Source organism: Egretta garzetta, unplaced genomic scaffold, assembly GCF_000687185.1.
Source record: "Egretta garzetta isolate BGI_Z169 unplaced genomic scaffold, ASM68718v1 scaffold360, whole genome shotgun sequence".
NCBI lineage: Eukaryota > Metazoa > Chordata > Aves > Pelecaniformes > Ardeidae > Egretta > Egretta garzetta.
In genome coordinates this window covers 2,831,760-2,843,018 of record NW_009258261.1, presented here as the reverse complement: position 1 = coordinate 2,843,018, position 11,259 = coordinate 2,831,760, and the positions used below count along the sequence as shown (strand labels likewise).

General features: G+C 39.7%; 1 protein-coding gene across 1 annotated transcript in view; it reads left to right on the top strand.

Moving 5' to 3' along the window:
• Positions 1–11,259, top strand: part of MAP4K3 (mitogen-activated protein kinase kinase kinase kinase 3) — a gene marked incomplete at its 5' end in the record, with an annotated part of 34,007 nt that overhangs the window by 19,796 nt on the left and 2,952 nt on the right. Inside the window, 6 exons of the mRNA XM_009640831.2 lie at positions 1,240–1,343; positions 2,145–2,316; positions 4,854–4,922; positions 5,038–5,130; positions 7,039–7,109; positions 10,251–10,306. Coding sequence (XP_009639126.1) covers positions 1,240–1,343; positions 2,145–2,316; positions 4,854–4,922; positions 5,038–5,130; positions 7,039–7,109; positions 10,251–10,306 — 565 coding nt within the window. The remainder of the gene's footprint in view (positions 1–1,239; positions 1,344–2,144; positions 2,317–4,853; positions 4,923–5,037; positions 5,131–7,038; positions 7,110–10,250; positions 10,307–11,259) is intronic.

Sequence of the window (11,259 nt, the reverse complement as noted above, 5' to 3'; positions counted from 1 at the left end):
AGTATCCCTTTGGCCTGGGGGAAGCAGCAGTGCTACAGGAGGCAGAAAAAGACGAGAACTTCTGGTCTTGTTTCTCCACCATACAGGTATTGGTAATTGCACGTTTTGTGGTTTCTGCTGCTGAGTTCAGCCTTACTAAGGGTTACGCCAAGCGTTATTTACTGCAGTTTTGGCTGATGTTGAGTGAGAACTTGGATTAATGAAATTAAGCTTTGATGTCTAAGGTGCCAAGGGATTGCTGTTGGATTTCCTTGGCAGTAAGGCAGCATGAGCATATTTCACTTATATAGATAGTACAGGATTGTAGAAGCTCATTATATGAACTGTGTTGTTAATTGCCTGACGGCCCACAGTCACTTTATTGCACTTCAAAATCTGGTCTTTAGATGTAATTGCACAAAGTGCGAAGTAACACTTGTTTGTCTTAATGGATATGCTGGTAGTGCTTAAGGAGTGAAATTTTGTCAGTACTGTAGAATTAAAGTTTTGAAACTTCAGATTTCACAGTGCCCAATTTTGCAACTTTTATTGTTCTCTTCCAATTTTTAATTGAGTTCTGACAAACAATAGAAGAGCAGTAGTTGAGTGGAAAGAGATGATGTCACTTTAAAAAAAAAAAAAAAAATTCCGCATAGAAGCGTTCATCTGAAATATAGAGATCCTGGATTTCAGACTCGCTGTGACAGTGCTTAGAAAGCAGCTGAGCAGTTCTCAAGTGACAGTGGTTATTCAGCACCTGCTGGATAAGTGTCTGTGTGTCATAGAAAAAGCCATTCTTTAACAGCTTCTCATGATGATTTGGAGATAGCTTAGGGAAACTAACATGGTGGAGCAAGATGCTTCAAATGTGTATGCAGTCAACTTTTTTTTTAAGACTATCTAAAATAGTAAACCCCAACTACCAGTCTAAAAAAAAAAAAAAAAAACAACTTTATTTTGAGTTGGAGGAGGTGAAACATACCTCAGCGCTCTTATGAGAGTTGTGTTTATTATGGCTTATTTGGCACCAGCTACTAGCTGTTCATGCCCGGTGGAAGGGCAACCCCTGCTCCAGCATGCTCACTGTCACAATTTTCATAGTGTCGATGTTGACTTTTCAGCAGCTGCCTTTATAAAAGATTAGAGTGGTGGTGGTGGGTACCTTCCAAAAGTGTATGGACTGTTATTTAGTTGGAAATTGTTTGTAATTTGTATTTGCTTAGTACACTAATGTACACGACCTCTCTTTTTTTTTGGCAGTGAGGAATCCCTACACAGGCCACAAGTACCTTTGTGGAGCCCTACAGTCTAGCATTGTTTTGTTAGAATGGGTTGAACCAATGCAAAAATTTATGTTAATCAAGGTAATATTATGATAAGGTGAAATACTTTCATGTTCAGTTTTGTTTATCTTGTAATGACTTGTTAAGAAATAAGTATTAGCCGTTTCTTGAGTTATTAGACTTTTCTCTTGGTTTCTGTTAAGTTATATAAAAAATAGTTAATACATATTACACATTTAAATAGCCGACTCAAAATATTTATAGGAATGTTCTTGGTTTTGTGGTACTTCAGTAAAGAGCAAAGCCTTTTTCTCTGTGAACGTTGCCTTTTAGTTGCACAGTAAAAAACCTCTGGCTGACACTGAGACATGGCAGAGGGGAGTGATAATGTGGGTTATCAGCAGGCTTTGTTCCCATACCAGAGAGAAGGTAGCCACTTACTCTATGCTTTGTGACACTGTATGTGTCCAGAAATGCTTGTTATCTCCCCATCTGACACCATCTGAAGAGATGGAGCCAGGGTGGACTCAATGTTTGTAGAGAGGCAGCTGCTATAACTTGATCAGCCTGGGAAACAAGGCTTAGAGGCTCCATAGCCAGGGAGAGCAATGATGGATACAGCACTCTTGTCATCTGTGGCAGCTGCACAGGACACACGTGATTAAAATACATCCTATCTTATTTTAACTGAGTGGGCATGAAGACTCTCTAAGCTTCTTAATGCAGGCTTTTTGTATTTATCAGTTACTGTTATCTGAAGAAGTAAACTTAATGTTAAAAAAATGTTTGGCATAAAATTTACCAGTTAGCTAATAAGTAGCTAATAGCAACTGAGACTAAACTTGTTTCCCTTCTAATATCTAGTTTTGTTTCTTAATCTAGCACATAGATTTTCCTGTACCTTGTCCGCTGAGATTGTTTGAAATGCTGGTAGTCCCTGAGCAAGAATTTCCTTTAGTTTGTGTCGGCGTCAGTAGAGGAAGAGACTTCAACCAAGTGGTGAAGTTTGAGACTGTCAACCCAAATTCTACCTCTTCATGGTTTACAGAAACAGGTTTGTGTGCTGTTGTAATTGCATTCAGAAACATTCCTTGCTCGTCTGTTATAGCTGAAGCACTAGAAAGGTAGTTTCCTCTGATGAAATTAATGGCTAAATTATTCAGGCTAAGTAATCATTTTAAGTTCTCCAGTTAAAGGGGTATCTGGTTGTACCTGCTTGCACGTGCACTTTTTTTGATGTTTCTACTTGTGGAACTGATTAGATTTCTTGAGATTTTAAGTATTGCAGGGGATGGAGTTGTGGTTTCTTGAATTTCCATAAATCAGGCTGTTACTTAACTGTTACCCACTGTGTTGTTCAGTGCTCTTACCCTGGCACCATGTCTTCTGTTTATTTAATAGATTTTAATAGAATTGTACTCTGAGCAATTTCTTTCAACATCACTGTAGGTGTGGTTTGGCTCTCCTGCAGTAAGCCACTGTGGTTAGAAATTGTGTTATCAGCCTCCTGCTGAGAGAGAGCATATTTCTATTCTTCCACTGTTTATGGAAAGTGGAAGTGATTAGGACCACTGGTAGCAGGAAACCAAGTACCTGTCCATCACTGGGCGCTATGAGTGAGGAGGGCACCATCTGAGCAACAGTAGAAATTCTCTTAAGAAGGAAGCGTGCTAAGAATTACTTTTCTAGTGTTGCAAGACTCCCCCTAAACCTAGATGCAATAGTGAGCTGACCCCAGTCATAGCTTGCAGGTTTAGAAGCAGTAAATAGCTTTGTTATTCCCAGGCATAGAGTCCTTGTTGATCCATGATGTATTTATACTTAGCCTGTGGTGGCATATACATGTGTATGAGTCTGGCTGATTGTGTACTGTGAACTGCTGACTTTCTTGCTGCTGAAAAGTATGTCAGATTTTTGACACAGTTTAAAGCATAGTTACAAAAACTGAAGTGATCAGTGGATGGCCAATTAATGCACGTAACTACTTCAGAGTTAGTGCATTTTATTTTCAAACTCATATATCTATTTATGTAACTGTGTGACCTCAGTAGAGTCCATAAAAGTGGCACGCTGAAGAGAAATTCTTTCACTCATAATGTCCTGTTGTCATTCTTCTCTCAGTATTGTCTGCATCAGTGTGTAAATACAAGAACCAGGAATCCCTTCCTGGTTACTTTTTTTTATGCGGAAAATATAACATTGCATTGTGCCTTCCAAAAATACTTCTTTAGCTTACTTGAATTGCTTGTGTGTTCTTGTGTTGTGTCTATGTTGTTATTTTTTCCTGTTTGTTTGACTCTAATTTAAACCTTCATGTTGTATTGGATTATTCATGTCCCCTGCTGGCAGGAGAGCAATAATGCAATGAAACAGATTTTTCACTGTTTTTTAAATGAGGAAAGCTTATATCATATGATCAGAAATAGCTTCCCTCAAATAGTTTTTATTGTTTGACATTTGACTTTTTTTTAAAATGTCTAATAAAGACGATTTTAAAAAAACAGCTGGCAGAGACTTACGGCAGGGGGTTTCTCCCCTTGCCATCCTTCTCCTGTTAGCTTCAGCCAGTGCAGTACATGTTTCCACATCACATAGTGTGGTTGCACAGATGTGTATCTCCAGTCCTTCTGTTGTATGCTTTCATCATGGCTATATCCACCTTTGGTTAAGATCATAAACGTATACCTTCCAAGACAAACAGCAAAAAAGATATGGAGGGAACATCTCACAGAGCACATTTCTGCATCATCCTTGAGGAGTTTTTTGCTTCTCAACAGGACCATTGATTCTCTTATTTAACTGAAAGCTGCTTTTGTATTTTAGGTAACATGTTCTAACTTCTCATCTCTAACAGATTTAATGAGTTTCTCTTTTCTGTATGAAAGAATGCCTACAGAATCGCTGGCAGTAATGCTGAATTAGTAAGAGCTGCTTTTTGTGTAATTTTAATGTTAACAAACAAATGGACAAAACTACACTTCTCTTTTGAGTTGACGTGTCCACTAATCATTTGTGGGTCAGATGCCCCTGTTTGCTGTGATGGAGACTGCTGCAGCTGTAACCCAGAAGACAGGAAGGTAACCCTTATTCTAAGAGTTTGGAGAAGGAAATAACCCCTATTTTTAGAAGATCTGGGGATGGAAAGTCTGAAAATAGCAGCAAGAATTAAGTACTAATATGAAAGTCCCTAGCAAGATTTAGAAATAAAAGCAGAAGAAAAATGGAATGAAACAGCATTCAGGTTTAGCGTGGACAGTCTTCTATATCTGCCATCTTTTGCAACAGCAATATTAAATAACACCAACAGAGAGTAAAGGGAGAACAATGTACACATGAGTTTGCTTTTGTGACATGGCTCAGAAAAGGCTGGATTAAGTCCATACTTTAATATTACAGCTTCAGTTTTCCTGTCACAGTCAACATGTTGGATAAGTGGACATGCCTCTCTAAGAGAAGAGAAATGTCACTGGTAAGATTATTATTTTAAGTAGATAAAAGCACACTAACCCATTAAGTTGTCTCAATCTCTAGAACTTCCATTTCAAATTTCATGGTAATTTATGTTATGAACTAACTGTCATTTTTTTATAGACACTACAGAGACAAGTGTTGTACATGTAACACAGCTGGAGAGAGATACCATTTTGGTGTGTTTGGATTGTAAGTTTTAGTACCAACTAAATATATACGTATGCATGTACATGCATACTGTCTGTCTTCAAATTAGGTCATATATTGAAGATTAATTGGTTGACCTATCCTATTTATTGTATAGGCTGCATAAAAATAGTGAATCTGCAAGGCAGGTTAAAATCCAGCCGCAAACTGTCATCAGAGCTCACGTTTGACTTCCAGATTGAATCAATAGGTAAGTTGGATTTCATTATTAACATTGAATATCTGGATAGACTATAGAGTTGGGCAATCACCAGCCATATGAAATTTAATACAAATGAGTGAAGAGTGAAAAGGTCTGGAGGGCAAGACTTAAGAGGGGAGTGGCTGAGGTCATTTGATTTGTTCATCTTAAGAAGTCTGAGGGGTGACCTCATTGCAGTCTACAACTTCCTCAAGGGGGCAGGCACATCAGATGGGGAGGTGCTGATCTCCTTTCTGGTGACCACTGGTAGGCCACGTGGAAATGGTATGAAGCTGCATATGGGGAAGTTCGTATTGGACATTAGTACAAGGTTCTTCACTCAAAGGGTGCTTGGTCACTGGAACAGGCTCCCCACAGAAATGGTTCACAGCACCAAGCCTGTCAGAGTTCAAGGAGAGTCTGGACAACACTCTTAGTCATGTGGTTTAGTTTTAGGTGAGGAGCAGGGAATTGGATTTGATGATCCTTATGGGTCTCTTCCAACTCAAAATATTCTATGATTAACTTGTTTACTCTTACAGTACAGAATTAGAGATACTCTCAGGTCTTTGGCATTTGAAACACTTATATCATGCATTTCACTGTGTGAGAAGGCTCAGTGAAAGGTTCAGTGCACTATGTAACGTGCTTCCCTAGGAGCAATTGGAATGGACTAATAACTCTGCAGTCTTGGTAATATGAGGGAGACCTTAAGCTTCTAAAGAATACCTTAACAGTAACTACATAAACTTTGTGTATCACGGCTAACGCATTCTGCATGTGTCTTCACACAGTCCATTTTTATAAAGCAGCTCAAAGACTAAACTATACATCACACACTGTATGTAAAATTTTGTTTTCTTGTGAAGAATCTGAATGAGCTAGATTTGTGAAACAGGAGGACAGAATACATTTATTTTGACAGTTCTCCAGTGGTTACATACCTGGATTGCATCACATGCTTTTGAAAGAGGGACGAGGAAGGACATGTGGACAGCTGGAGGGTAGCACCAGAAGAGGAGGAACAGTGGGAACAAAACCAATAAAAAGTTGGAATTTACTTCTGAGGAAAAGCTTTAAAGTTTCAAGCATTTCAAACATAATGTCCCATGGAGAAGAGGACAAAAAAACGTTGTCATGGAAAACATTACTTTTATGGCTCCTGTTGGTTAGGAATGGGGGGAAAGGAGGAGTTACATGTACTTGAAGTTGCTCACTGTGGGACTTCTGCTTGTACTCTAGTCCTCTCTGCTCATCACAGATGAGCTATCAGTGTCCTGTTCTGGCCTGGTAGTGTCTCCAGAGAGTTCTGCTGCTTTTCCTGCATACCTGTCCAGAGTCAGGATGCTGGATGCAGGTGGGACAGATTCTTCCTGGGGATCTACACACTTGCCCTCTCCTTGAGGGAGGCCCTAGACCCATTTCTTTTCACAGGGTTCAAATGCAGGTGTCTGTCACCATGTTTGTGACAAGGGGGAAGGGCTGGGAAGTAGAGGGCTCTGTAAAGCTTTGCATTGCTATTGCAGGAGGACCATATTAGCCATATGGTTTCTGGAAAAGTGAAAAATGTCACTACAGTATCCCTGTAACTTTTCTGCTAGAGTTCAATATATATTTTCTGCTAGTATTAGAATGAGGAGGGGTTTCGTATTCAAAGGAAAGGACGTGTTTAGGACTAGACAGAAGGACAGTTTTAGAACTTTTTCTGGTTGGGTAGGAATATTTTTAAATCCCACTCATTAAACTTTTGAGGCAGGTTCAGCTATTCCTGTGAGACATTTTGCAGTCTGTCTGGGTGAATATGATACAATAAAACATACATGCACAAATTTCAAAATTGTAGTCATATGCTTTTGGCCTTAAAAGCATGAGCTGAATTTATGCCTCAGAACTGATTCCAATGTTCTTTGTTACCAGTCTGCCTACAAGATAGTGTGTTAGCGTTCTGGAAGCATGGCATGCAAGGAAGGAGTTTTAGATCAAATGAGGTAAGTACTGCATTTTGCTTCAAAATCTAGCTTCTAATATAAGCCAAGTAGAGGATAAATGCATAATGCTGTGGTCTGAAAAAGAATAAAACATTTTGGTAGCTTCCTAGGTTAGGCCTGGAAGCTGGAGTCTTATTCTAAGCATGTTTCACAAGCTACAAACTAATTAGTGAAGCTATAGAAGAGCCCCTGTCAAGTCTAACATACAAAGCAGAAAGCAGCTAGAGCCTGGGCCATGATGCCATAGAAAATATCCAAACCGAATTCTTGGTAACAATCTTCTTCACTTTAAATTGCTTTGAAGACCAGTGTCAGTCCCTTAGCCTTTCAAATGTGGATACCAACATTTGGACTTTGCCAGTGGTGTCATACTCTACTGCAGAGCTTTAGCTTTTTGTCAGTGTTGATTGAGTTGCCTGTTGTTTTTTTAGTCTCTTCCATGTTCCCTTGGCTTATGAGTAATTTGAAGATTTTAGTGCCTGGCTTTCAAAAGAAGTATTTTCCATTCTGTCCTGGTTTTGTCTGGGATAGAGTTAATTTTCTTCCTAGTAGCTGGCATAAGGCTGTGTTTCGGATTTAGTACTAGAAGGATGTTTTAGTAGCGCCTAGAGTAGTCAAGGACTTTTTCAGCTTCCCTTGCTCTGCCAGGTGCACAAGAAACTGGGAGGGGGCACAGCTAGGGCAGCTGACCCCAAACTGGCCAAAGGGCTATTCCAGACCGTATGATGGCATGCTCGGGGGGAGTTGGCCAGGGGGAGAGTGCTCGCTGTTCAAGATGGGCTGGGCATCGGTCAGTGGGTAGTGAGCAATTGCATTGAGCATCACTTGTTTTGTATATTCTGTATATTCTATTATTAATACTACTACTTTTTTCCTCTACTGTTTTATTAAACTGTCTTTGTCTCAACCCATGGGTTTTACCTTTTTTTCCCTGATTCTCTCCTGCATCCGACGGAGGGATGGGGTCTGTGAGCAAGCGGCTGTGTGGTGTTCAGCTGCCTGCTGGGTTAAACCACAACACATTCTCAGGCAAAACACGTCGGAATGACCTAAAAATTTTTTCTAACATGTGTATAGTCCCTTTTTTCTTGGCCAGTTTCATGTGATTTTTAGACATTGTTAAACCATTATAAGTACATTCCCAACTCCATTTTTTTTCTTGCTGCAAACTTTGTGCATCTGTTAGTGGAAATGCTGCGCTTTGTAGGATATTAATGAGTCTTTTAATTTGTTTGTTAAAGAGTGTTTCCAAACTTCAGCAGTTTTTGTCAGTGTAACATTGGCTGAGATTGTTACACATTGTTACACAACTACATTTATTTGCATAAGCCACAGCTGACCTAATCTATGCTGATAGTAAGACTGCTCTTTGTGGGAAGTTGGACCAAAGACTAGAGTCAGACTACTACTTAGTTCCAAGTCTGCAAATGGGTTTTGTGGCATTTGTGCATGTTTGATCTCCAGGCATGATTGTTCTTCTCCCAAGAACTCATAATGGTGAGCTGCAGCACCCTGCTGTTAGCATGGACCATGAGGAGGAGATGATGCCACTAGGCACTTCTCCAGACTCCTGCTAGCAGCATTCTGCAAGGCTCAGTGGATTACTCCACCCATTGGCACTTAGTAGCTCTGATCCAGTTGTTAGAGGACGTGCCCCAGAGTGCTGCAGTGCAAGTGGATGCTTTATATTGTTTATGCAAAGCATAAGAAACATTGTCTTCTTGCTATGTTACTGTCAAGCCCAAGCCGGCACTAAATGAAGAACAGAAGGCAGAACTGAGCTGCTGTCAGAAAGCAAGCCACCCAAAACTTTTTCTCTGTAGAACATGTCTAGGGTAAGCTCTCAGGCCTTTTTAAATTTCCTCTTTCTCCTGACTGTCCTACTAGCCACAGCTACTAAGAATTAAAAAAAAACACCAAACCACCACTCATTTTCAACTGTAATATGAAAAGCCTCCGTTACCATGCTCAGATCTTGAGCATATTGATTACTTTTGGGGAGTCTTATACTATATAGCATGTGGTTACACAGGACAAAAACCTGACCAACCTAACTTTGCAGCATGTTTGTATTTGAAGATGTTATTAGCTCAGATGGCTTAATCTAATATCAGTTGTCTAATTGGGGATGATTTGAGCTGCCTGCAAAGTTATTTCCTTCTATAACCGTGACCTTCCACAGTGGTTTGGTTGAGTGCAAAGAATGAAACAGGGAACTATGTGAATTCTGAGACCAGATGCTCAAAATTTGGGCCAAGATTGTGCAGACTCAGCCCCACAACAAGTAGGAAGTAATTTTCTTAACAAAGTGGTGAACTTAGTTGTTGTGAATTAAAATTCTCTTGCAAGTTCTCTGTGCCAGAAGTGAATTCACTAAGTCATCTAACACAACTAGGATCTGGGAAGGAGAGAAGCCTCTCTTCTTTCCTCAGGAATGTGAAATGTGGCTGTGTAGAAAAGGAGTTTTGTAAACAGTGCTGCCCATTCATAGTGTGACTTAATATCCTTTGGAGTATACAGTGGGCTTCGGTTGACTTTATTAACATGATGTTTTCTTTGGTGCTTTGGTATTCATGTGATCATAAGGATGTATCACACAAATACAATTCACCTGCAGTAAACAAAGCTCTATTGCACTAGTCTGAAATGTCAAAATACTATGTTCTCTTTTCACAATGGGCGTAAGTACCACAAATTAGATTATGTTTCTCTGTTAAGGTTTTCAGAAGATGAATTTAGTGCATCATTGCTATGATTCAGAATTTCAACAAAACGCATTTTATGTGTGATTTACCTGACCCATTTTGGATATCTGCTCTAGAGTGAGACAAACTGCACCCTACAGCTATCTATTTCAGTCATGGCTGTAAAGAGAATTGCACCAGTAGCTTGAATACTGTGCAGTGCTGAGCCCTGCTGTTGTGCTTGCAGTTACTACCACAGGAATTTGCGTAATGTGGCAGGAATTACAGAAAACTTTCAGATCTCATTTAAAAGTCACAGTTGCATTAAGTTCTCTAGCTGATTTAAATCAGCAGTAAATTGGTAACATTAGTTATAGTCAATTCTTTAAGTTGATTTTAAAAGCAAAAACACTTGTGCACTTAACATGTAAACACTTCTCTTATTTTTATTGTCTAGATCACACAAGAAATTTCTGATAATACAAGGATATTCAGGCTTCTGGGATCTGACAGGTATGAATAGAAGAGAACGTGGCATGCTAAAACAGAAGAATAATGTGTTCCTTCTACCTTGTAAAAATTCTATTTGATTGTTCCTTGTGATTCCTTTTTTAGCCATTTTACTCAATCCTTTGTGTACCTGTCTACCTTTCTGCCCTTCAAGTTCTCTTTCTTCAAAAAAAACCCCACAACTTTTATGGGCTTCCAGTACTCAAGCGCCTATTTGGCTGCAGTCACAATCTCCAGGAGAGTCTTCCTTTTCATGCTACAATTCTTCTGTTTAACTTAGTGAAATCTTTACTTTCAGGTGCTCTGCTGCCAGTAGGTCACTCAAATGCAAAAAATACTTAAAAATTTAAATCTCTCGCTTTCACCCCCAGAAAGGAACTCTACCAGTTGTCCTCCCAACATGACAGCTCAGGTCTTGTAAGAGCTCTTGATAATTCCCAGCTTAGCTGTTCTTTGGGGTCTGCTTTGTAGGACACCAACACTGTGTCTGTCTGACCCATCAGGTACCAGCTTGCCAAGTCAGTAACTGCTATTTTAGGAATGTCACTGACTTCAACTTTCTCTGCCCTGCTGTCGGACTTTGTACTTCTGTAACAGCCACAGAAACAGCAGATGTTTTGTCTTCTGGGGTATGCATGCTGACATGAAGGTTTCACCAGTAACGTATTTATATGAAGTGCAAAGATAGGCGTTAATTTTCCTTTTGAGAATTGCCTCTGTCTTATGCCACTTGCAGTAAACTCACTCTCTTGTGGCATCTTAGAACTACCAAAAAAGCTTCACATCAACCAAAGGCTTTCCCCATATTCTGCTTCTTCAAGCTTGATGCACAGCCCTGGAATTACCCATAACATAAACAGCAGTCAATGGTGCTGTGACTTTATTGGCTAGCTCCAGCAATTTTTACTGGCTGGGGGTTGAGGATTATGCCTTATGTGCAATACCTGTAGCTTTCT